Source organism: Mchenga conophoros, linkage group LG6, assembly GCF_057382185.1.
Source record: "Mchenga conophoros isolate Kocher_MC1m ecotype Shallow Benthic linkage group LG6, M_conophoros_male_GT1.1, whole genome shotgun sequence".
NCBI classification, from domain to species: domain Eukaryota; kingdom Metazoa; phylum Chordata; class Actinopteri; order Cichliformes; family Cichlidae; genus Mchenga; species Mchenga conophoros.
In genome coordinates, this window is record NC_140531.1 from 18085706 (window position 1) to 18113328 (window position 27623).

General features: G+C 40.2%; 1 protein-coding gene across 2 annotated transcripts; it reads right to left on the minus strand.

Moving 5' to 3' along the window:
- Positions 1–602: 602 nt before the first annotated feature.
- Positions 603–23182, minus strand: smad1 (SMAD family member 1). Of its 2 annotated transcripts, none has more exons than XM_085276563.1 (7): positions 23030–23182; positions 9031–9589; positions 5464–5727; positions 5246–5371; positions 3251–3472; positions 2771–3027; positions 603–2187 (listed from the first exon to the last, which is right to left on the minus strand). In XM_085276563.1, the coding sequence occupies exons 2-7, from the start codon at positions 9428–9430 to the stop codon at positions 2044–2046; spliced, it is 1413 nt and encodes a 470-aa protein (XP_085132689.1). In that variant the 5' UTR covers positions 9431–9589; positions 23030–23182; the 3' UTR covers positions 603–2043. The 2 variants fall into 2 exon arrangements, with proteins under 2 accessions (XP_085132689.1, XP_085132690.1); XM_085276564.1 differs by having other exon boundaries at positions 5255–5371; positions 23030–23178.
- Positions 23183–27623: the final 4441 nt, after the last annotated feature.

A 27623-nucleotide genomic window follows, 5' to 3' on the forward strand; every position in this document is an offset into this window, starting at 1 on the left:
CTCATCCTGGCAACAAACTGTTCCAACTTCTGCAATCTGGTAGAAGGTTCCGCATCTTCCGGGCAAGGACAGAGAGACTCAAGAGGAGCTTCTATCCCCAAGCCATCCGGGCCCTAAACACACACCCACCCTCTCACATCATCTATAATTGACTGAGTCAGGACTCTTCCAGACACTCTAAACCCAGGCACAATGTACATTCCAAATTCCTTTAATTTTAAATATGTTTATATTGTCTATCCTGTAAAATAGTCAGATGTCTATTAATATTAATGTACAGAATTCACCTGCTTGCTGCTACTACTGCACATTCACCCAGTGTGTGTGTCTATCTATCTATCTATCTATCTATCTTCCTCTACCCCCCCCCCCCCATTTTTGCACATGTCGAGGAGCATGTCAGGCTACATTTCACTGTGTGTTATACTTGTATAACTATCCATGTGACAAATAAAGAACCTTGAACACACACACGCACACAGAAAGTCCCCAACAATACATGATGCATATTTTCTTAGCATGGGTGGCCTGTAATTAAACCAAGTCACACAAAGACAAACATGCAGAGACAGTGGTCATGAAAGAGACAGAAATATTGCAAGTAATGAAACAAATTTATTGACTCTTCCAGTAGAGACTTGATATTCATGGAATAAAACTGCTTTTCTGGGAGTTTTTACTGAGCAAACCAGACAGAGGAAGCGAAAACAAAATAAAACCAAAACAAAGAGGCAACATGTGAAAGTGCAAACAAAACTAAAAATGTTCAAAAAATACAAAAAGAATGTAAAGAGTACAATAGTTTTACAGCAAACAGGATTGCTCAAAGCATAAAAATAACTGAATGGCAAAAATCTGCATTTTATTAAAAGAAAATGATTTGGGGAAGTCAGTAGCTGACACCCTTTTTCTCAGTCATGATTAAAATCTGAATACTCAACTTTTTCCCATAACAGTCATTTAACACCTTTTGCTCAATGTAATAAGATGATGAGGCGCAGTCACTGAAATATTAATGTCCTCAATGCGACTCGACTCTGCATGACACATCAGATTCAGCTGCAGAGAATACAGCAGGGGACAAACTACACTGTACTTGTGTTTGCCTCCGCTTCATTTCATGTTCAGCTACCAGTCTTAAATGTGTAACACTACACTAACCAAACTAGGCTTTGAAAACCAGACTGCACAGCACATAATCTAATAGTGAATATATCTAAACACTATCCGTTTTTTCCTCTTAAAATTCATTTGAAACACAAGATGAGCAACACTTTAAACTGTTTATGTCTGAAATGCCCTTTGAGTGCCATGCACCACACTAAATCCTACACTAAATGCTCAAATGGCCCTAAATTTTGCCCTCATATTATTCTTCTACTTGTAATAGTGGATTTTATGTTGCTGTTATACAGATAACTTTAACTGCTCTCACTTATTATAATCTAAGAAACATTTTGACAACCCGGCACACTTCTTTACATATCGGGAGATGAAAATTTTCCTGCTAACAGTTTACATTTCAGAAGCACATTTCATGCCAACCTGACTGCAGTTGGACAGAAAACAGAAACCAACTGCATTTCGGTGACCTGGAATGTCCCATAATTATTGTGACTACATGTGTATATCAGGATTTCCGAGGGAAGAATTAGATGCAAACTAGTTATGAGTCAGAATAGTAGAAAGATGGAAAAAAAATGTTGCGGGAGCAAGATCAAAGAGGATACTTGCATCAATATGAGTATGATGGTCTAATTATTACAGTTGGTCACAGAGATCAAGTATCTTCCAGTTGCATCACGCTCACCTTGCTAACTCCTCTCCCAGTCTGTAAATGTGCCCAATTCAGACATCCTTCAAGTAGAGAACAAACCCATTTAACAACCCGCCTAACCTCAAAGTCCCGGATCAGTTTGTGTTTCAGTCAAAACTTCAGTCTGACAAAAACACAAACCAGTCTGGCACCAGCTAACCCCTGTTCCTGCTACTTAAATCAAAATGCTGGGATATGGACATCCACAGTGCCGAGCACAGTGAAGCCTAGGAGACGGAGGATATGGGGTTGTGAGGGGAGCCCATCTGAGTCAGCACCTTATCCAACCACTGCAGGGGGCCGTGCAGGTGAATCTCAATCCAGCAGGGTGTGCTGGTCACATCTTGGCGGTGGTACTCTGCACCCCAGCCCTGAAAAGCACAAAAACACAGGTTTTATTTTCTTACAATTTGGTGGTGATTTAAAAGAAAATGGAAAATGCTAATTATTTTTGGACTGTCTCATTCCAGATATTTTACCACTTTAAATTAATTTTCAGCTTAAAAAAGTGCCTTTAAAAAAAAAAAAAAACCAAAAAAAAACCCCCTCCAATGCAGAGTTTTAAAAACAGGGCACAGTTTAAGTGTGGCTTGACTGAAATTTCATGGTATAATAAATCTCCTGTCAGCTGTGAAAGACCATCAGCTGACATTAAAATTACAGATTATCTGTAAACATTAATGTGCATTTATTGTAGTTTTATGAGAATTTAATTTATAACAATGTAAAATTATACAGCGTAACCACAAAATAGAGACAGGCACATAGTTACATGCTTAACTGTAATTATGTTACACAGCATCAAACAAATACTGTGTGTGTGGCTGCTCAGCTGTTTGTACAACTGCTGAGCCATATAAACCTTTTTTAAAAGGTAAAAACTGATTAAAAGCAGCTAAACATCTATCGTCCAAAAACGTTAATTTTTTAGAAGGAAAATTCAAACCAGACTACCTTAACAAAGCTCATGCGGATAGTGCACATCTTGGTGAGCTCATAAACGGCCTCAAAGCCGTGGTTGACGGACTGAGCCAGCAGCTCAGCGAACTCCTGGTTGTTGAAAATCTTTAGGCTGCAGCCGCTGGGAATCTTGCAAACAGTCGTGGGATGGAAGCCGTGATGATAATTGCAGTTACGACTCTGGACGAAGATACTGCTGTCACTCAGACATTCTGCATACACCTCCCCTCCAACGTAATACAGATGGACGCCTAATAGAGAGTAGTACAGTATTAACAGGGTGGATGAGTCTCTTTTATCAAAAGAAGACAAACATCCGTGTGGTCAACCTGAAATCAACAGACTGGAATGTTTAGTCAATCTGTCGTTGCGTTTTACGCCACATCTCAGTTCCTGCTGACAACATGAATTGATTTAGGCTAGTCTGGCGACAATTGCTTCATTTTGGTCACCGACAGGTTTTCCATGTTGTACCTTTGCCAATGTGCCTCCTGGTATTCTCAATAGTAGAGTTGCGGTTGACGTTTGAGAGCAGGCCGAGGCAGAATCGGTTGCGGTTGTTGGAGGGATCTGTGAAGCCATCGACGAGCACACTGGTGGAGGAAGCCTGGAAGGCCTCTCCAACACGATTATTGAGCTCGTAGTAAACAATAGAGCACCAGTGCTTGGGTTCTTCATAGGCCACAGGCTGCACATCTGCACAGGAAACACATTAACAAGTCACTAGAGTGAGTAGAGTACACGGTACATGCCTCACACCAGGCACAATTGTGAGGGGCATTTAAGAGTCGTGTGCAGAGAAGCTGATGACAGGAAACCAAATATTTAATCAAATTCTTTCAGACTCTTCTTTCATTCAAATTATTCCATGTTGCCTATAACCATAAATAAACAAGCACATTTCCATACATTTATTCTGACCCAAATCAGTGTATTCTAAAGTGTCAAGGCCAACTGTGGTCTGCATGCCAGGGTTTATTGAGCAGGCAAACAGTCAAAAGACGGGACGTGAGCATGCTCGCTGAGCCTGGTATCTCAGGGTAAGCTGGTGCCAGCTGGCCTCACCCTCTCTCTGTAAGGGGAATAAATCATGTTTATTTAAGCGCATACTTCTCCCAAACTTCCTCTGTAGCGTGGCACTGGCTAGCAGGTGTGTTTTGTCTGTCCTTTTCCCAGAACTGGCCTACAATAGAAACCTGCTCCCCTGTACAGGATGCAGCTTGTGGAAGAGAACTGGAAAAAAATCCCCAAACTCCAACTGCCAGGAATACTTTTAACAGCTCTGCTGTCAGCATGCATGGGCAGAATCTCTAAGCTTTAATGACACAAAAGTTCCGGCAGCAGTCAGAGCTTTATCAGCGTTTGCACCAGCAGATAACTGCAGAGTGCAGCCATTTACGAGTTTAACTCTAAACAGTAAATATTTTTTTTAAAAAAGGGTCAAAATCAAGTTCAGTCCCAGAGTATCACCTGATCACATCAGCTGATATCTTAGACCAGTGGTCTAGACCAGTGTGTTGCATTGTGCCGTGCATTATGAATGATGCACACTATTCGAAAATTCATGACAACCACATCATTAAAAGTTAAAATTTAAAATGAGAAAACACTAAATTATCCATTTTCTTCCACTTATCTTGAGTCGAGTCATAAGGACCAGGATTGGGTATCAATTAAAATGTAAAACAGATTAAACTAGTAGATTTGGTACAGACTAGTGACAATAGCAACAATTAGTTGACTAGTAGCGCATAATCCCTACAATTTACCTTTGTTCCCTCTATATTTGGGTAGTCTGAAGGTTTATTTAAAACCTCTCATCATCTACCATCAAACTTCTTTACAGCTGTAATCCAGGTCTTTGGATTACTGATTGAAATGATTACTGCTATAAGATATAAAATCTGAATCAAAGGGCTTTGGAGTCCAATACATGTCCACTGCTTAGTCTGTTACGCATTTATGAATGCAGTGCTCAGTTGCTGTCTGTCTAGCACAATAAAGTATACAACACAAAGTCAAGATAGCAGCAATTACTGCACCGCATTTTAGATTTAAAAGTAGGAGGCAATTAGTGAACCTTATCGTTAACAAGTTTTAAGTTATTACCCGCCGCAAAGATGACATAAGCCTAAGCTTTTATAGTCCCCATAAAACGGCTTTGAGGCCTGTCTTAATTTGCTGAGGCTTTGAGCTTCCCTTGAGCTTGCACCCACAGACAAAGCCTACTGTAAACTAGCATGCCCTGCCCACACGCCGTTTTATCTGACAGGATAAAGAACAGTGGCCTCACTGAAGTTTTCCTCTCACTTTGTGCATTTCCATGTGACCCCCCCCCCAAAAAAAAGAGGTATAAAGAAAAAAGGTGAGCAGGTACAGACAGTGTTTTGCAGATATCACACAAAACGTGTGTGTGTGTGTGTGTGTGTGTGTGTGTGTGTGTGTGTGTGCCAGCAAGACAGTAACTACCATGGTTACCTGCCCGGTTGTTACTCTCCAGGGGCAATGGTGGAGCCATGAGGTTGGTGTCCATTGGCTGAGGGCAATCCTGGCTCATCTGCTCCTCTGGGGGCATGTAGGCAGGAGGGGGAGTCTCTGCATGAGGAAGGAGACAGAGCAAAGTCAAGTGAGCTTTAAAGTGGAGGAAAAGTGTAGGAGAAGAAAGAAAACAGAAGAATAATTACTACCTGGCATCTGGAATGGACTGCCGGGGTCAGAGCTAGATGGTGAATGAGGAAAGGTGACGCTGCTGCCACTTCCAGGTGAGTTTGGGTAACTGTTCCCAGGTGAATGTGGGAAAGGCAAGGTGTTTGCCTGACCAAAGGATTCTGGGAAGGTGGCATTTTGGGGCATGTGTGGCTCGTTCTGTTGTAAGGGGTTGCGAAAGCGAGGCAACATCGTATGCTTGGCATTAAACTCGCTGTTCCTTGGTACCAAGACAGGTGGCAGCACTGTAGAGGAAGAAACAAACAAATGGTGTTCAGAGAGAATATACCGAGTCGAGTTAAATTGGACTCCCTCCACCCGTTAGAAAGTCGTATTATGTGACACTAAAGCTCTTGCAAATTACAATCCCCCCCATAGTTAATCATCTATAAAGAAGGTAGGAGATTTTTTTTTTCCCATGCTTCAGATCAGAGGTGGATGAAAATGACATATTGATATAAACTGGGAGATGTAAAATCTGCCAGCCAAAACAGCTGCGACAGCAGTCATTCAGCCTCATTTACTAACAGTATGTAAACACAAATGAGTACATAAATCGTACTTACAAACCTTTCATGCACAAATCAATTTACTCGTACAAACAAATTTAGAAGTGCCTTTGACTGCTTTTTCAATATCTACTCGACCAAGGTTCCAAGAGAGCCGAGTTGAGCAGAAAATGTGGCGTCAGGCTGCTTGCCAATGATTGGCTAGGGTAAAGTCATGGGATGAGCCCTGAGAGAGACTCCTTTACAAGAATCAAACCCACTATTTTTGAAACCCAGCAACAAACGGCTACAAATAATCCATCACCGTGATCCAAGAACAATGTACAAGGTAAAGCAATGGTAAATATTTTGTACAGGCTTCATTTTGGTGCAGAACTGCTCAAAGATCAATTGGCTAACATAACCGTAGCGTAAGAACATTCATAAGGTAACTTGTAGATGTAGCTTATGTCTAAAAAATGTTTTTATTTCTTACAAAATTCCTCATTGTGTAGGGCCCAAAGGAGGTCTGGGACAATTAAACAAGCATGTGGCAAATTATTTTAGTTTATTTTCTGATGTTCCAAAACATATTTATGTTGAAATGCACGTATGCTTTGTCTTTTTTTTTTGCTGATAATAATAATAATAATAATAATGATAATAAATTTTATTTATGAGCGCCTTTCAAGTCACCCAAGGACACTTTACAATAAGATAAAACACTTAGTAAAACAATGGCAAAATAAGAACAATAAAATAAAAGCACAAGATAAAATGAACAAACAGTGGATTCACAGTGAATATGCAGATTTGAACAGATGAGTTTTGAGTTGGGATTTAAACTGGGGGAGAGAACCAATATTTCTTATTTCAGGGGGCAGAGAGTTCCACAGCCTGGGAGCAGAGCAGCTGAAAGCTCTGCTTCCCATGGTGGTGAGGCGGAAGGAAGGTACAGTAAGCTGGATAAAAGAAGAAGAACGAAGTGAACGGGCAGAACAAGTGGTGGTTAACAGGTCAGAAAGGTAAGAAGGAGCGAGGTTATGATTTATCTAACACCACAATTACCCACTGAGGTAAATTCTTCATTAATCCCAATCTTAAAAAACAAAAAAACAAAAACAAAGAAAGATAATTACTTTAAGTGCTCATCATATCAAGCTCTACCCACGTAGAAAAAGATACATCTGAACTCAATAAGTTATTTGATGCCAGCACAACAAAGGAAATCTGTTTCTGGCACTTTCCATGACTCAACATTCTGCGCACAGATGTCGCTACGCATTTCAAATGTCAGCTTCCAGGCAGTAAGTCTTAGCCAGCAGTATTGGCCCAGACTCTCAGGTTTCTGCACTAAAAAGACATTTTGAAGCAAGCTGTTCTTGTGGAATTCATCACTTGGGGTAAATATCCTGGCTGAAGGCTGTTCAGGTGCAGTAGAAACCACAGATATACACTCCACTTGTGTCTATAAATACCTCTGCAGATAAATAAAGCTAGTGGTGAAACTTTAGATGAGACTCGGGTTGCTGTCTATATTCCTGCAGGTAGCCTGAATGTGCTGCAATAGGCCAATGGATCAATATATAAATAAATGTTTATTTTACAGGCTATTTGTGGAGCAGTCAGACAGCTGTGCTTTTATGTATAAGGTTGAAGGGAAATTGGCAGGATGTGTTTGAGTAGGTGGGCTGGGTTAATAGAGGAAAAATAGGGTGTGTTGTGGTGTTTGTTGTGGGGGGGAGTCGTGTGGCCAGACAGGTGCTGTGGGGTTAAATCACCTTAGCCCTTTCTTCCACCCGCTGTGAAAACAAAGTGTCTGTATGGCAGCCAATAACTCTTTCCTCCTATTGTGAGAGACTAAGTATCTTCCTGTTCCAGCCATCGTCGGAGAAACTGCCTGCAGTCATACGTGTGTGTGCGTGTGCGTTCTAATTTTTGTGACATGCGTCCAAGTTTGAGAGTGTGTCTGCCTGTATGTCTACATGTGTTCAAGATAAAGGAGAAAAAAAAAAAAAAAGTAGAACCTGCAGTACTGAGCATGCCCAAAACAAAGCCCTCATTCTGCCCAGATGGAATTTTCTGCTACATACATACACACCCACACAGCACCATGCAGACAGCTGTTTTTATCTTGTCGGCTGACTTTCATTTTGTGTTTAGTAAAAGGCCAGTTTGTGTTTGATTTGTCTTATTTTTGCAGGTAGAACCCCAAAGCAGTGGACAAACCTAGGCAAGGAAATAACTCAAACTCGGGTAGTACAAAAAGACATTATCCTGAGTTTATTTTTTTTTAGCTGAGATCTTTATTTTTATTCTTTGTAAAGTCATTTTTATTGTTTTGGTTTTTTTTTTTTTCTTCCTATATATATATATATATATATATATATATATATATATATATATATATATATATATATATATATATATATATATGTTAAATCTAATTGTGTGTGCCCTGCCGCTTTCCATGTGGCCAGCCTCCTGAACTTCTCCTTAATAATAATAATAATAATTTTAAAAAAAATGTCATCTCTCTATGATCATCCATGTAAATAAAAAGTTGTGTGGATATTCTGGTTAGGGACAAAATCTGTCAGAAAACAGGAAGGTAACTAAAACAACATACAAAAAATATACAGAACTGATTAAAGGAACTGATGAAAGGAAAATATAGAAACTTGAGGATCCTAAAAGTTTTAAATTGTTATTTTGTCATGATAAATATGAGATGGCCAGGAAAACCAAACCAGGAAATCACCATTAATCCAAACCACTAGGCCCAAGTGTCCTTGAATTTAAAAATGTGTAGATTTTTTGTTCATTTTACAGTTAGAATACTTGTATTATACTTTCAATCTTTTCTCTCATGAAAGCAATTCCTCTACCTTGACTCATGCCGTCATCTATACTTAAATTGCAAAGTATCCGAGTTTTGAGTACCTTTAAGAGTGAAATGTAAAATTTATAACAACACTGTCAAAGAGTCTGCACATCTTAAACAGGTATTAAGGTCAGTGTAGAGGCATGCCGTTCAAGTTACCTCGGGATTTCACTCACCTGGACTGTCCACTCGTTTGTAGTGGTAGGGATTGATGCACACATCCTTCTGTTTGGAGCCAAAGGGGTACTCGCAGCATTCCAGCGCTTTCAGCTCATGGTGGGACTGCAAGTCAGGCCAGCGCCACACCCGACAATAGATGACGTGGGGCAGGCCTTTCCTGTGAGACACCTGCAGCCGTCCATCCAGTGAGCGGGGGATTGTCACACAGTTACTGGGCTGACCCGGGCAGCTGAGAGCCCGCTCCAGCTCCTCCATGGCTCCCTTTTTCTTTTTCAGTTTCTTAACCAGAGCATCCACTGCCTTTTCTGCCCATTTCTCTTCCTCATCTCCCTGCTTCCAACCCAGCAGCCGTTTCACGGCTGGGCTGGTGAAGGAGAAGAGCGAAGTGACATTCATGTTGGCCAAGCCGCCCTCCTCCCCACTCCTAAAGGAAGCGCAACCAGTCGTTGGACACTGTCCAGTCTCTGAACACAAAGATTTAAATATTATTTGTTTGTTTTCTTATGTTAAAATCCTTGGCTTCCAAGATGCAAGACAAGGTCCTCTTCAGAGTCACTAGAAAAAAATAAAAAGAAGTGTGAGTTAAGAAGTATAAGCATAACTTACATAAGTGTAAGTTAAAGTCCTTCACAAAAAGATGTACACGTCACTGCCTGCCCGTTTCACAAAGCTGCTGCAACTACAAAACATGAACATAAATCTCCTCCTCCTCTTTAACGGCACTAACAGACCTGCTCGTGTAAGCAATGAAGCAAGCAATGATTTCACCCATACAGCTGGTCTGGTCATATCAGTCATGGGTTCTGGGAAAAGAGCTGGAGAGTCACAGAGGACACCCTCCTCTGATCATCAGCCCTAACCAGACATTCTCCCAATAGCTTCCTGTCCTGTCTTGTCACATTACCACCAATTACTGATGTCATTTACAGGAGAACACTTCTTATATGTGCAAAGTTAGCACATCCCACAGAGAGAAGCAGCCGTGCAATATGGCAAAACACCTGGAGAAGGTATTTTATTACATTATAGTGCTGCCTAAATCTTTGTGGAACAAATGATTATATTCAGTCAATAATAGCAGAAATTAAAGAATATCCATATATCAGAGAGGTAAAAGCCAGCAAGTTCTGTCAATATTAAAATTATATTAAATATTTTCAAACAAAATCAGATTTTGAAATTAATGTCAATTACTTTCGTGATTAGACTCATCGACTACTAAATACACTTTTTCCCAAACAAACATGAAGGTCATATTTAGTCAAGAACTTTATTTAAAGTGTGCAACTTCAACAGAAACAGCTGCATCATGTAATGCAGTCAGGGGTAGGGATGGGTATCGTTTAGGTTTTATCCGATACCGGTGCCAAATCGGTACTTTTGAAACGGTGCTTAAAGAATGGAGAACACAAAATTGGTCCAAAAACCTCTTATGTTCAGCTGTTTTTTGTAAAAAGATAACAATGTTAGCCTTTTCTGCAGCTATGGGGCATATATGGTATCACTCTTGGCTGGAAGCAGTGCTTAAACAATGGAAAAAAACACAAACTTTGTCCAAAAACCTCTCATGTTTAACTGTTTTCCACTTTTTCTTTGGTCATTTTAGCCTTTTTGGCCAGGGTGAAGGGAGCATCTGCCATCAAACAAGAAGACAGCCGCATGTAGCTATGATGATGTTTGCTAGTTCACCTTACATGCATTAATGTAATAACGTGGTTAGTCTACTCAACGTAAATTACACACGAACAACATTAAGCTACTCACGCAGAGAAGAACGGCTGCTGCTGCCATCATCATCCGTCATCATTTCTGCTACACTGGCAGGGCTAGGGGCCAGGACTCTACTCTTCGGGTTTTTGGGGGATGCTGCATAACAGGCAACCCACCCGCAGTAGATCTGCACGGCGTGAGGTCTCGCAGCAAGCTATCAAATACGGCGCATTTCTGGGCTTTAAAAAAAAAACGCTATGCATCGCCAGGTGTTTCATCGGATTTGAGGAGTTACCTCCTTTGACAGTATCACAGTATCAGCTTAAAGCACTTGTTGCAGGCTGCTGAGTTTGCATATTTTGCTGTGAAGTACAGCCAGACTTTTGACCGCTTCGCCTTGGACATTTTTAATCTGTAGCTCTGCTCTAACAGAACGTACGTACCTGGGCCCGCCTACTATCCTCGGAAACGTAAAATGATTGGCTAGAAGTGTATCACAGCTCAGGAAAAAAAAAAAGCACCGAAATAAAGCACCGAAATGTGCGCTGCTTTTCGGTCTGGTTACTACCGTTTATGTCAGAACGACACCGGTACCCATCCCTAGTCAGGGGTTGGCAAATCAAAGATTAAAAACTATTTAATTCCAGGTTTCCAGGTGAACTTATTATCATGCGTTTTTAGTGTATTATGTTGCTTTTCTGAAGGCCATTTGTATATTTTACTCTGACCTACCCAGAGACTATCGAGACTGTGCTTGTTAGATAACCAAACAAATAAATGTTTGTGTGTCTGTGGAAGTGCAATATGACAGCATATTGATTCACACCGATATGATCAAGGCTTTTAGAATTATTTTCTTTCTTATCTCTTATTCTCATCTTGTTTCTCAGCTTAATTTTCAGAGAAGATTAAACATATTGTGTACATACTATGAGATTTTATGATTCAACAGTGCAAAGACAACTTGCTAGGTAAAATAGTGTGTGCTTGATAAAATCCAACAGAGGTGTGGACTCGAGTCACATGACTTGGACTCGAGTCAGACTCGAGTCATTAATTTTATGACTTTAGACTTGACTTGAAAAAATGTTCTAAGACTTGTGACTTGACTTGGACTTTTACACCAATGACTTGGGACTTGAATTGGACTTGAACCGGTTTACTTGAAAAGACTTGATATTTTACCCCAAATATAAAATTTAACATGCATATTATATAGAGATTGAAAATGTGACGTCATTCACGGGTAGAACCGCAAAGGATTCTGGGAACTCGTGGCAAGAGGTACTAGCGCACGCAGGCTTTCAATTAAAATCAGTTATACAGCAATAAAAAGAAACACAAAAATGGCAAGAAGCTGTTGTATTATTAACTGCAATAGCCGGTCGCATGACAGCCACGGGAAGCCGACGGGTAAAGAGATCGGTTGTTATCGGATTACGTCGTTGAAGAGAAATTGTTCGAGCCATGTTTCCGAAGTAACAAAGACGCGACGGATGGCCTGGATTTCAGCCATTCAAAGACCAAATATAACGTCCCAGAACACTCCAGCTCACAGGTTAGTCTGCTCCAAGCATTTACACGAAGGTCAGTGTTTTTTAGTAGTTAATACGTCATTTTCATAACATAATTAGTGATATAGGTTACAAGCAAGTCTGGCGCTGAACAGAAATTGTCGCGCTATGCTCCTTTGTTTATTGTGCATAAATAGTGAATTGTCCTGACATGATATTGCGTTTCGCTTCTGTTATTATGGTACATTGACAAAAACATACTTTTATTCACAGGATAAAACAGGTTTTTTTGTATCACTAATTGCCCAGTACGATTACAGCATACAATATTATTGTCACTGCTACATTTCTGTGATGCTACCAGAAATTATTTCCACTACTAATTAATTATCGTTGAGCTCAAAGGTCCTATTAATAAACGGTTAACGAATGTGTATTTATGACGACAGTTTGTGAGACTGGTAAACTTATGATACGTACGATGGTCTTTCGTTCTACACGGTGCATTTCAAGGTCCTGTACCCATCCGTCGGTAAACTGTACCTGGGCTTGTTGCAGTGACCTGAAGTTACTAAACTTCATGAGTGTATGCACTCACTCCAAGAAGCGTATAATTATAAATATGCATATAAATATGCTACGATGAGATAGCTGACTTCATCTAACTAGCAAATGTTTTCCAGGCTACGTTGGTGATGCAGTTTTTTTTTAATGTGTATGATATTTTTGTCATGCGATTTTAAAGCCAGTCCTACAAGCGCATCCAAGAATAACATGCAGCTTATCTCAGAACTGTCGGTGAAAATTATTCTTGGAGCTAGGTTTAATTGAGCTGCATTTTAAAGAGGTGCAATTTCACAATTTGTGTATATTTTCTAAGTTCACTATTTTGTCATGTGTTGAGAAAAACACAGATTTAAAAATTACATGGTCTAATATTTACATTTAGCATATAACTGCAACATGCTTTTTTTCGTTTTTTTGAATGACTCGAAAGGACTTGAAATTCAAAGTTTCAGACTTGTGACTTGACTCGGACTTTTACACCAGTGACTTGAGACTCGACTCTGACTTGCCTGACATTACTTGAGACTTGACTTGAGACTTGAGGATAAAGACTTGAGACTTACTTGAGACTTGCAAAACAATGACTTGGTCCCACCTCTGAAATCCAATATGAGTTTTAAAAGGCTGTCTTTCAGATTTCAGAGGAAGGAAACCTCTAATGAGTAACCTGCTGAGGCGAGCAATCAAAAAAAGCTTTAACACTGCACACCGGTTCTGGGCAGGAATCTGGCCATGCGTAGGACAATAAAAAGGAAGTGCATGTGAACCCCAGTATAAATGTGCCTATTCACTGGGGTCCCACGGGAGCAATTCAGTAGTCAGAAGGTACACACATTTTGGCTTTTGAAAGGGAAAACAAGAGCACATTCAGCACTCCTCGTTCCACCTTCTTTTCAAGTTATGCCTGAATGCAATTAGGCAGATAAAACAGAGTTATGGTTGAGGTTTGGCTGAGGATGAATGTTCAAATGTGATCCTTGAATCAAATAAACAGCGTGTCAGGAATCCACCAGCGTTTATCTGTAACCGATCGTGGGCGAGTGTGCATCACTCTGACAGTAAAGCCTGCAGTATATTGGATTTCCTAAGAGCAGGAACAAATACATCATTAAGACTGCTCTGTAGTTATTCCTGGCCCTTCAGATTATGGGATGAATAGTGATTTCTATCTTTGACAACTACTGCCTATGTAAGCTACCTCATACTGGCATCTGGGCTGGGACGTTTGATACGAACAGGTGCTATTTACAAAGTGTGTGTGTTTGTGTGCATGTGTTGTGGAGGCCGTGGACACTTACTACTGCCAACCACACTGACTGGAAAGCTGCAAGTTACAACTAAAATTAACTTGAATATAATTGGCTCATCTAAAAAGTAATACAAAGCTACAATCATTGAAAGGACGGGGCATATGGTGGGAAAACTACACCTTTATATTGACAAAAGACTCGCCACCTTAACAGAAACAGGAAACAAGCTGTGGAGTTTTATCTTCTTATGTGTCATCGCCTGAACAACAGTGACATCACTTCCTTCTGCTGAGACTTGCAGGCTTTTCCACAGGTGCAGGATGGAAAACAAAAAATGTTTCCTGAATTGACCATCCCTGACTCGTTTTTTCCCCTCAGGCTCTTTCACAATGAACATCTTTTCATTGTAGTGAAACAGTTAAGGAGGGGTAAAAGAAAATCCTTGGGTGTGGCCTCTCTTCTCACTGAAGTCAAATTAGATTTCTGTCATGTTACCCCTAATTTCATTTGCAAACTAACTCTTCTATTTATGAGGAACATGTATTAATACCAAGACTGTTACAGTTACATAAAAGCAAAAACTAGGTGTGAATTTTTTTTAGGTAATTAAAATTAACATTTGAATAAAGTGGATGGCATTGTGTACTCACAATATCTTAGTTTTGTCAAGGGGGTCAACTTTATTAACACAACAAGCATCAGGAGGCTTTGGCATTTAAGGTTTTAGTAAATTCTACGGATACCTGTATTTTCATAACTATTCTGAACTTCTGCCCCTGAAAAATACCACCAAATTATAACTAGTAATAATCCTAGTTACTATTTTACTTGTTTTTTTAAACAAGGAAAAACAAACAAATAACTGACTATAATTTAATGTACACTGGTAGCTAGGGGTGGGCAATATATTGAATATACTCATCTATCGAAAGTTTTTCTGCGGGTCTTGTGCCTTTGCTAATGTTGCCTTGATAATAATTACACACAGAATAAAACTACCACCTTTAAAAAAAATCCCAAAACAAATTATACTACTAAAATTAGGTTAAATGTCACTGAAATGAGGACCACTGCATTTTTAAACACACACACAATGTCAGACTAGTTTTCTGTGTGGCTAACATTGGCAGGACTAGCCCCAGTAGCCCTCCCTCCTTGCATGCAAACATGAAAATGAAAAAATTATTTTAAAAAGAAATTAAAATGACAATAAAAAAATATATATACAATGACAAGTAGGGCTGCACGATTAATCATTAGAAAATCGCGATCTCGATTCATACTTATGTGCAATCTCATTTCCAAATGACAACGATTTAAAAAAAAAAAAAAAAGACGACGACGATTGTACCGCATTTTGATCCGGGACGTAATCTGCATAAAAACAAGCGCTCACTCTTCCTACTCAACAAATGACAAGGGCGGAGCCTTATACCATGTGATACAGAAGCTGTGCCGTGTGATGCTAAAATTAGCAGGGAAAAAACAACGGAGAGCACGTCAGGGATGACGAGAAAGTGACAGGAGAAAATCCGTCCCGGTCAACCACCCAAACATCAATAACGGGAACCTTATACACCGCTTCCCCATACCCGTCGATCTCCCGCAGGCACAAAGAAATTACGGAGGCTATTACTTATCACCTGACCAAAGATATGGCTCCCATCAACACTGTGCAAAACGAGGGATTTAGGAAAATGATCAACACCCTAGACAAACGCTACACAGTGCCGTCCCGCAACTATTTTTCTATTGTTGCACTACCTGCTCTATGCACGCAGTGTCGAGCAACGGTGGACACGGAATTTCAAGCAGTACAACATTTTGCGGCAACAACAAAACGTGAGACATTTGTTTTTATGTTTATTTATTGTTTTTATGTTCAGTCTCAGCTGTTACGAAGTTGATGTGCAGTTAATAAGTGCAATAAATATTTATACTGGAAAAGAAAATCGTGAGAGAATCGTGATCTCAATTCTAAGCCAAAAAATCGTGATTCTCATTTTATGCAAAATCGTGTAGCCCTAATGACAAGTACAATTCTTACCAAAACTTGGGAATTCAGCTAAAATTCTTACTACTACTAATAACAGTATTTAAAAAAAAAAACAAAAAAAACTGACTTATTCAAATAATTGTTTTGCTTACAAAATGAGATTAAGGTGACATCATCAACTGTCCTGGGGGTCTTTTAAGTAATCCACACCGACTGCATCCTACATTAACTAGTGGCTTGCTTAAGGTAAATATAATAAATGATATAATAAATAAAATAAATCAGAGAAAAAGGAAAAGGAAGAAAAAAAGGTGTCTATAAATAGTTTATATTTGAATATACCGTATTTTCACGACCATAAGGCGCACTTAAAAGTCTTAGATTTTCTTCAAAAAGTACGGCGCGCCCTGTAGCGCAGTGCGCCCTGTGTGTTGTAAGGAGGACGTAGTAGAGAACACCATGAGAACGCTAAAGGGTGAAGTGTGGGCGTTGATCGTATATACCGGACAATCGCACATATGTGCATTATGTGGAACATCGTTGTTTTAACAACCCTGAAAATGGCAAAGAGACACGCTTATGAAGCACAGTTTAAACTGAAGGCCATCAGCTATGCGGAGGAACATGGAAATCGAGCAGCCGTGAGAGAATTTAAGATTAACGAATCGATGGTTCGCAAATGGAGGAAGCTAGAAAACAAGCTCCGGCAGGTCAAGAAAACGCAGCTGAGTTTCCGCGGACATAAGGCGAGGTGGCCCAAGTTGGAGGAAAGACTTGAGCGGTGGATCATCGAGCAAAGAACGAGTGGGAGAAGCGTTTCGACGGTCACCATTTGGCTAAAAGCAGTTTCACTAGCTGAAGAGATGAACATTGAACATTTCCAAGGAGGTCCGTCTTGGTGCTTTCGTTTTATGAAACGGTGCCATTTTTCCATCCGGACCAGGACTACGGTAGCGCAGCAACTTCCAGCGGATTATAAGGAAAAGCTGGCCATCTTCCGCTCCTACTGCAGCAAACACATCGGCGACAAAAACATCCAGCCCAGCCACATCACAAACATGGACGAGGTCCCGCTCACTTTTGACATCCCGGTGAGTCACACTGTGGAGAAGAAGGGGACCAGCACGGTAGCGATACGCACAACGGGGTATGAAAAGTCTTCTTTTACTGTTGTGCTTGGCTGCCATGCTAATGGACAGAAACTGCCGCCTATGGTGATTTTAAAGCGAAAGACTTTGCCTAAAGAGAAGTTTCCAGCAGGAATCATCATTAAGGCAAATGAAAAGGGCTGGATGGATGAGGAAAAGAGTGGCTGAGGGAGGTGTATGAGACCAGGTGGTTTTTTCCACGCATCACCATCGCTCTTAATCTGTGACTCTATGCGTGCCCATCTCACAGCCGATGTGAAAAAACTAGTGAAACAAATGAACTGTGAGCTTGCTGTCATTCCGGGAGGCCTGACAAAGGAACTCCAACCGCTGGGCAAAAGCCGGCATCATTTCCGAGGAGCCGCACGGCACGGAAAGTGACTCTGACAGTGAAGAAAGTGAACTTGGCATGTTTGATGGAGATTTAGCACAGCTGTTCAATTCAGACACAGAGGATGAGGACTTCGATGGGTTTGATTGATGATAAAAATGTGAGTACCAAACTTTGTTTTGCTCCTGCTTTATTTTTAAATACGCACACTTGTATGCTTGTGTGTTGTTGATGATGACGATTACCGGTAATAGAAATGTGAGTAAGGTACCGAACTCAGGTTTGCTCCCGCTTTATTTTTAAATACGCATACGGTACTTGTATGCGCCCTATGATCCAATGCGCCTTATGTGTGTGTTAAATACAGTAATGGCACACATAACTGAGACTGCGCCTTTTAGCACAGTGCGTCTTATGGTCGTGAAAATACGGTAATCAAAACCAACTCTTAATTTACACCCCCCCCCACCCCCACCCCTACACGTTTTGTTAATCAAACACCAAGTAAAAAGAACATATATATGACCAAACTTCTGACACTTGTCTTGCTTGTTTTAAACCTAAAATGTATGACGCATTTCTCTTGGTCTAAAAAAACTGAAATAAAAAAATGGGAAAAAAAACCTTTGCTGTTACTGGCTGCCTGCTGCTGTTGTAGCATAACCTCATCCGTTCACATAACTATCAATACAAATTAAAAATCTCTAAAAGCTGACATACACTATATCTCTATGCTGGCCTTGTCTAAAGCAAATCTGACTGAGCACATTTTCAAAAAAATTAAAACATTTACGCGAGAGCTGAGGATGCTGTGTCAAAAACAAAAAACAAAACCCCACACTGTTCAAAAGGTAAACATCAGCATCATCTTATTTCTGTCAGGGTCACCACCCAGACATATAAGAAGTTATTCTGATTCATATCCAGCCACAGAGCGTCTTTGATGGTCTCTCAGTAACAACCAGTGCTATTAGTACAAGCTCAGGACTAACTGCACAAAGACTAACTTTAATGCATTTCAGATGGAGGATTCCACAAAGCTTTGTACAGTAACATCTGGAGCAAACCTAACAATCCTGTACTGTCATTCAGCTGCAGATGGAGGCTATGTCTCTGAGATATTTCCAGCCCTGGCAGTCAATAACATCCGACTGCTAGCCTGACCACATGCTTATTTAAAGGCCCTGATATGGCACTGTGTTTCTTCTTTGGACAATGCTAGTTTGGAGTTTTCTGTGAGGCAGTCAAAACAAAAAGGCGCCAATGCACCCCTCCTCCTATATCTATGTATGGACTAGGATGCCTGTATGACATAACGGCCTTTCTGTGAACCAACTTTCCAAATAAGTGTCTGAAAAGTATTTATGACCTGCAGCAACAGTATATCTGGTATTGTTTTTGTCATGTATGTGTGGTTTTATGTGGTCCTGGAAAACTCTACTGTACCAGGAACTATAACATAGGTGATGTTGAGTAATTTGGTGAGTATACATGTGCCTATCTACGTGCAAATAAAACTTTACAGGTGTGTCACTGATATTATAATAAAGATCTCATCCAAAAACTCTGGCATTTTGCTGATAGAATGAACATCTCCAGATTCTTCTTCATCTCATTATTATTATTATTATTATTATTATTATTATTAAATGAATTTTTAGCTGAAGTGCCTCCTGAAGTTTGACTTCAGTTGGAGAAGTCACACCAAACCTGACTTTGCAATTCAAAATTGCAGTGGTGAGTGTAAACAGTAGTAGAACATACAGTATAATCTGTACTACAACTATTGTGTAAATAAGCCATACATGGAGAACCCACCAGGCTTTATTTGGGAACATGCTGCAGGAATGTTTTTAAGTGCAAATTAATGCAATGCAGGAAAAAAAAATTAAATTAAATAGGATTGTTACATCATCACTTAGCAAGCAGATGGGGAGAATGTCATAGGATTTCACATTCAGGTTAATATTTCAAACACATTTTAACCAAATAAATTATTAAATGAACTCAATCCACACATGATCCATACTTCAAATTTCTATGTAACCATCAAACTTTGAGCATCATCTCTAATCTGTGACACAGGCATTAAAGAAAGATGCCTGCAGTGGCCTTGGCCGTTGCTCTCTCCTCTATGAAAATGGAAACGGATACTATCATTTAAACAGCTCCATAAAAACATTACCTATAGCCAAGTCTGAGCAATGCTCTCTCACTATTGTGTTAGCGGTAGCTTGTTATGGCCATCAGTTAGCCCACTGGACAGAAACTGAGGCTAATGGGAGCACAGAGTGGGATGATGCGACACTGACAGGGGAAGGCTTTAACCCACCTGGTGCGAGCTGTTCGCCACTACACTAGCCCCATGGATCATTTTGCACTGCTCCAGTGTCTGTTAATCAATTTAGGCCTGGGCTGTGTAGGATGAGCAGGCAGTAATGATGCTCTCTAGACCCTCCCTGGGGATGGAGCATTATAAAGAAGCTACATTATTTATCAGCAGGGTCCTGGATAGGGCCTCCATTAACCCCCGCTCAATGGAGTCACTGGCTATAAACCGTGGAGTGCAGGAAAGAAGAGAGTGATAGATAAAGCGAGAGGAAGAAAGGAGGAATGATGCAGAGACAGAAGGAAAAAAGTGAGAGTGATGGTGAAGCCTGAGATCTAAGACAGGCTGAGTGTTTGGGGAGGAAGAGATATGAAGAACACTCACATATCTGGTCTCTTCAGCTAGTACTTCAACATCAAGAGCCTTCAAGGGGCATTACTATGTGAATCGTGACACTACAAGGATACACTACAGGCTACTTTACGAATACCATTTCTAACAACGAGGCTAGGATTATTTTTTTTTTAATGAGCCAACAAATCGCTTTTAAAACAGGAGACCAGCTGTCATTTTTAACATCCTTTTGAGAAATCAACATTAGTACTAAGAAAAATACTTAAAGTACTTGTCATTTAAATCATGTCGTTAAAAAAAAAAGAAAAAGAAAAGAAAGAGCTAAAATATCTCTGGTTCCAGTTTCTTAGTCAGATGTCCTACAATTATCAGTTTCATATTATTGCAAGCTAAATATCTTTGGACTCTCGGCCAAACAAAAAAAGCTGCCCAGTTTAGCAATTTTATGCAATAAATAAATAAATAAATATAGAACAGGACATTTTACATGAAAAATATATATAATTAACCTGTCAAACTTTCCTTGTTGTACAGTCTTGCAAAAGCAGCATATCTTTGCATAACTGCATTGTGCACCTTGTGGCTAACATAAAGTAACATATCTGCTGTAAAATATGATGAGTTCGTTTTTCCAGGCTCCCTAATAACTACTTCAGTTGGTTGCAAACAACATTAGGTGGACATGTACAATTAATCAAATTTTAATTACAATTTTGGCTTCAAACTATATTTAAAACAAGAGTTATTGTGCTGCACTAACAATTTGGCTTTCAGTCCCACTTACAATACTTTTGTCATTCTCTAAAAATAATTTTAAGTTCAATGAAGCCACTATGGCAATCGTGAGAAATGACTTTATAAATGAGCAGCCCTAGAATTAACGCCGAACAGCTAGACCTAGAACCAATCAACACAACAGTCTAAGAGCAAACCCCGAAGTAATCACAGTCATGGCATTGACCTGAGGGGCTCCTAAAAGTCACCAACACATCCACTGCTCAGCATCCTTCCAATGCTGATACAGAAAACTCTAGAAACCTGCACCAAAAGTGTCAGGATGGTTCAGACTCTGACGAGACTGAACTGGGATCAGATTCTTTGCATCCCAGACATGTCAGTCTACCACAGCAGACATAACTATCAAACACATGGGTTTTCATGGTGCTATTTCAAACATGTTCGGAACTCAGCGTTGGGTTTGTGTTGTGTTAGGGTGGACACTTCGCTCCAACACATAGCAGACATGTTATCCCAACCATACAGTGACACAGGGACACAAGACTTAAGGTTTAAATCTGTCATGTTTCTTCTTCTATTTATCCAAGAAGAACAGTGCTTATCTAAAACTGTCAACTAAAGAGTTTATATTGGTTTAAGTCTCTCATAAAGGAAAACCTGCAACGTATGGAGACCTTGCAGTGTACTAGTTACCAGCAGCTGTTATAGTGAATGGATGATAGAAAATATCATGCTTTGCGTTCACTGATGCAGATATCAAGCTCATAAAAGCCTCTGATAATGACAGTCACATTCAAGAGGCTTCATGCTTATTTTTAAGCTGAAAAAAAAAGCGTAAATACAAGTTAAAGCACAACATACTGAGAATGCGATCACAGACAAGGACAAATTCCTGTCCTTTGAGTAATCTGATATGTCATCTTCAATAATGTCAAGAGAGCTAGCTCTAGTTGTTGTAGGTCTCTGCCTCCCTCTGCAATCTTCCCTCACATGCACACTCACACAGGCAGAAATTCGTAAACACATGGGGACACGGTCCTCTGAAGTGCACCAGCTGAACAGCCACGTTAAGTCTGCATACATTAACACTACAACAATATACTTTTTTAAAGCCTCAAATGGCAAGGTGTAATACGTGTTTACTGATTATAGAGTGATATATCGTTTAGTGGCATCCAAATATGATACATTTCAAGTGTGTAACGTTTTAAATCAAGAGATTTAGCTAATTAATTAGGTGATCATCAGAAACTTAAAGAGTAGTCTTGATAAGTTTATCAAGCATTTTCAGTCGTTTATCACGGGGAAAAGAACACTTGCTAAACCCCCAATTTCTTGCTTCTCAAGAGGAGAAGCTTGGCTCCTTTTCTGTTCAATGTCACCGTAAACTAATTTCTACACAGAACAAGATGAAGCCCTCGGGCGACTGGTGGCCATTTCTTCCATTTGTTTTTTTATGTTACAGACTAAACAGCTAATTGATGAAGAAAAATAACAACATATGACACAGAAAGACCACCCGTTTATCCGCATAATGCATGCCCCCCCCCCACCCCCACCCAAAAAAAGCAAAGCAAAAAAAAAAGAAAAAGAAGAAAAAGCGGTAGTTTAAAAATAGCACAATAATCATCATTCCCAGCTGCAAATGGATTACATAGTTAAATACGGAAGACCTCGTCCCGGTGAACTCTTTATGGTGATTTAAGGGGAATTAAAGGGAGTTTAGCTTTTAGACGAAAAGCTTCGCTTCTACAACATTTCTGCGAAACCTTTGCTGCTAAATTCCTTAAGTTACCCACTTTCCCCCCCTTTTGTAAAAGATGTGTACAAGACATTTACAACTTTGAGGCTAAATTTCCACTGCTGTCTGATAAAGTGTGCGCAAAAAGAGGGGAAAAAAGTTTGAAGCTGCCAACTGACAGTGATGAGCGGATAACCGCTGGGATCTACTTCCTTTAAAAAAAAAAAAAGAGTCGAGCACACTATGGTTACCGAAATAAAACAGTTAAAGGCAGCTTTCATTTACAAATCTGTGAAGAAAGAAAAACTTTACCGCACCTTTTCTTCCTCTGTAGCTTTCTGTTTCTGTGTCGCTGGCTCCTCCTGTGTGCTCTCGCCGCCTGACTGTGGGTCTGCTTGGCCTGGCGTCAGTGAGTCGCGGAGCCGTCTCACACTCTCCCGAGCGCCAGTATCACACCGCCGCGAGATGCGGCCCCACCGGCAAGAGGCAGACCTACTTTTTGCACATCTAACATCTTCATCGAGAGCGTGGAAGTGGATTATGTAATAGCAAAACGGTGCGGTTTTAGTGCAAAGGTGTGAGGTTTCTTTAGTGCAAAACGTGTCTGTTAAGATAGGTGAAATGTCGGGGTTTTTGGGAGACGGGAAGAGAGTCTCTAAGTAATACGTCTAAGTAATAAGTCTTTAATCTTTACCACTCTGTTGGCTCCCCCAATACAACAGACATCAATCGGGACTAAATGGGGAAGTATTTTGAAAAAGCTCGCTTTTATCTATAGCAGTAATATTTCCGAGAGGCTGTTTTTAAGTGACACATCTCTGTGGTTTCTCTGTGAACTCCTGAACTTCAAGCCTACCTCTCGGTTTCCCCTCTCGCTTTGACTGTGACATGATAAGCACAGTTCAGCCAGGAGAACAAACGTGTCCCAAGAGCACAGTAAGCACAGGAACATGCTCATACACGCCACCATCTCCACCTCCTCAGACACTGATGCACGCTTTTTAGGGTCCCACTGAGTACTGCACGATGACACATGAAAACACAGCCTTCCTGCAGGACAGCAGCTGCAGAGGACATGAAAGTTTCTTGCACACGAATGAGCCCAATCTGTGCATACTTGTGCCGCAGACTCTGAATTGACCATGAGGGCCAAGGGGAAGTAACCCATTATCTGATCAGATCTGAATAAGTCACAAAAGCGACAAAAGCGCGATATCTTATCTGAATGATAAGTAAACTTTAAACAGTCTTTTTTTAAACAGTCAGAGCTCGTAGATGTTATTAGAGATCCTCGAAAATATGAAATATAAGTTGAAAAACGCCACAAAGTGTCCAAAGGGTGACCACAGGCTTATTAGTGTAATAATTTGCTCAAACATACAATGACGGCTTAAATATACTTAACACTGGCAGAAAACGGGCTTAGATTTTTGTTGTTGTTTTTTTCATTATATTTTAAAAAGTGTAGTAAGGAGGAGGGAGGAGGACTAGATTATCTTGAAGACAGGCGGAGGGAAACGTTCAGAGCGGAGGAGGCTTCTGGCGCAGGTGACGTCACGGCGCTGGCGACAGAATGTCTGAGCGAGGCGGGAGCGAGCCGCACGTGAATAAATCTGGGAAAACAGTGCGAGCGGGGAGGGTGGGTGGAGGTGGGGGGTGTAAGGGAGGGAGGAAGGGACGGCGAGGATGATCGTGATGATGATAATGAGAAGGGATAGGAGGAAGGGTCCCCAAAATTAGTTTTATTTGCTAGAGGATTCCCCTCACACACGCACACACAGGGCAGCAGCACATTCATTAGACCTCATACATTTATAGTCCTATTAGGGAGAAAAGCCTACTGAGTTTTTACAGACTCTATGGGGCTTCATCGAATTTTATCTCATTAGAAGAGCAAAATTTAACCTCTAATATTCCAATTAAGGTAATTTAACTTTTATATTCGCATATCACGCTTTCAGATTTTTACACTGCTGCTTCCTAGTGCTCTGCTCTCTGGTGAAAAGCGGGCCCTGAACCAAAGTACCTTGCTTCATAATATCTCTGAGAGTGGAAACAAAAAGTGGAAACAATTCCACTTTGTTACACATGACAGCTCAGCTCATAAAATATTAGTCATTGTTACAAGCTTCCCAGACAGCTTAATGTGGTCAAATGGATCTCCACCTCGACAAGCGACCTTAACAAAAAGAAACAAATGAACAATGTAAAGAACACATTTCAAGTTTACAGGTTTTATGCTCTATTACAGACAACTCCAGTACTCCAGAGCTACAAAACTGACAGCTAAGACAGGGTTAAGCAACACCTGCCTATATTTTGCTTTATATTTTTTAGCATTGCAATGATATTGTCTATAAATGAATATGAAGCGCCTTGAGGCGACTTTTGTTGTGATTTGGCGCTATATAAATAAAATTGAAATTGGAAATTGAAATAAATGTATAGATTTCAGAAGTTAGAATATTTTAAAGCCTTTTCAACACTGATAGGAGTATAATCTTCTTTGTCACTGGCCTGTGATCTAAAAACACTCACATGCCCCCCCATGCCCCTGAATCATATTTGGGAACCACTGGATGCAACGGTAAGGAAAAAAAAAAGATGTTACAGATCCTCAAAAGATTTGCTGGCAAATTTAATTATTTAACAGACGAGTATCGGCCATCTTCTTTTTTATACAGCAAAAATGCAAATACTTGCATTTCTGGAGCGGTGGCTAACATGAAGCAAATTACATTTCAGGTCATACAAATTCACTCATGCAGTCGCTGGAAACAAGATTATGTGAGCAATAAAAATACAAATCAATTACAGTTGCTTATTTACCGTGCTTATGTGCTTATTATTGTATCAGTGGCAAGGAAACTACCCAAAAGTTTATACAGAGGGTTCCTCATCATTGTAATGATGACAGTAGATACTGTAATGGCTGCAACTCACTTTGCTTTTTCCTTTTATGTGAGACGTACAGTGCTCATGCATATTCTGAACAGAGCGGTTTCCTGTTCTTACACTGGCTCTGTAGTGGCAAGGACTCAGCGTGGATTAAATTAGACGATATCTCTTGTGGAGCCATCACACAGCAGGACACCAACCGCGGATGGAGACGAGGAAAGAGCAACAGAGGGGTCAGCCCTTTCCCAGTTCTCTTGATTGTCATGCATGTGAATTCAGCCTTAGGTCTGCTGAATTTGCACGAATAAACACACCATGAATCTAAATCCACCACCAGACATGGAGGAGATATATATATGTTCATGAAAACCCCGTGAATGGTCTTGCTTCAGTTTAGCTGTGTTTAAAATGCATCTGAAAACATCAAACACACTTTGATCTCTGTTCACAGCAGTTTGGAGACATGAAGTGGCCACTTCACGGATAACAAACCAACCTTTTGTTGTGGTATAATGGACCTGCCAGTCTCCACTGGTGTTCAAGAGGCACAAAGGTGATAAGAGTTTGTAAATGTTTGCTGCATTGTCGTGGTCAGGTTTTCTTTTGTTCTAACTGACTCTGAGAAGGAGAATTTTACCTACTGTGAGCTCCTTTGAGGTCAGACACCTTAGATGGAGACTATAAATATGGATGAATAAGAATAGGATGCGGGCAGATAAATGCAAAGAGCAACTTTCATTGAAGTACTTTTTTGTCATTTATCTCCAAGTCTGTTATGCTGATATTTAGCATATGGTTTACTTATTAACCTAAATAAACTTGTTGGCATTATGAGAAAGGGTCTGCCGCCTAGTGAAACGACTGTGCTGCATGTGATTGTTTAGATAAGGAGATTTAGCTCGTTAAAATCTACAGTACTGTGCAAAAATGTCGAGCAACCGCTTATTTCTTTATATTTTACTGTGAAAATGGCAAACATACATGAAAATACAGTATAACAATGTATGTAAGGGGGAAAAAACTTTTAACCTGACTTAAAAGTGTCAATATTTGGTTTGACCAGCTTTATTTTTCAATGTACCCTTAACTCTTTTAGACAAGCTTTCTTCAGGAATAGTTCTTCAGGCTGCTTAAAGGACATTCAAAACTCTTCTTTGGATGTTGTCTGCCTTTTGTTCTGTTTGCTGTCAAGATGATCCCACAATGCTTCAATAATGTTCAGGTCCAGGCTCCGGGGAGGCCAATCCATGACTGATAGTGTGACATTATGTGTTTTTCTATCGAGATATGCTTTTGCTTAACTGACAGTGGGGTTGGAATCACTTTCATGCTGAAAAGTGACACTATTGTCAGCCAGGTGGTTTTAAGACGGCGCTGAATGTTGAGTTAATATCTAACAGTACTTTTATATGGTCATATTTGCATAATGTTGATAAGATCACCACTGGCTGACATGCAGACCCAAACCACAACATAGCCTCCATTATGGTTTATAGATACCTTTAGAACAGGGGTAGGCAACCTTTCTGATGGCGAGTGCCATTTAAAATGTCCTAGAAGTCAGTGTGCCATATGATTGCATTAGCAATAAATTTAATAACACTCTATATGAACAGTTACACACTATATAGAACCACTTTATAGAATTATATTTGTTCGCAGATGTTGGCAGCTATCAGCGAATAGTTATCAGCTATTTTGAAACAAAAAAAGACACTTTTTATCCATAACAAGAACTCCATAACAGCAAATGAACAGTACAACAGAACAAATGCTATTTATGGTCTCCTCACAACAATGATAAGAAAAATAAACTAAGCCAATATGGCATGTCTGTTAATACAGAGACACACATGTTAATGTGATCTCTGGTCTCCCACTCAGAGACACAGGTCTCCGAGTGTCCAGCATTCAGACGGCTACCTGAGGACACCTCGTCATGTGAGAGAAAATCTGCTCACACAGACATGTAAAGCCAAATACTGTCAATAAGGCCTCTGCAATGTTCTGAAG

Bases quoted from the DNA above. Each gene is read 5' to 3' on its own strand.
- smad1 (XM_085276563.1), bottom strand. From the start codon at position 9,430: ATGAATGTCACTTCGCTCTTCTCCTTCACCAGCCCAGCCGTGAAACGG. The intron at 5,728-9,030 runs GTGAGTGAAATC...CTTCCTCTACAG, and splicing joins CAAACGAGTGGACAGTCCAG to TGCTGCCACCTGTCTTGGTA. The intron at 3,473-5,245 runs GTAGTTACTGTC...TTTCCTGTGCAG, and splicing joins CAACCGGGCAGGTAACCATG to ATGTGCAGCCTGTGGCCTAT.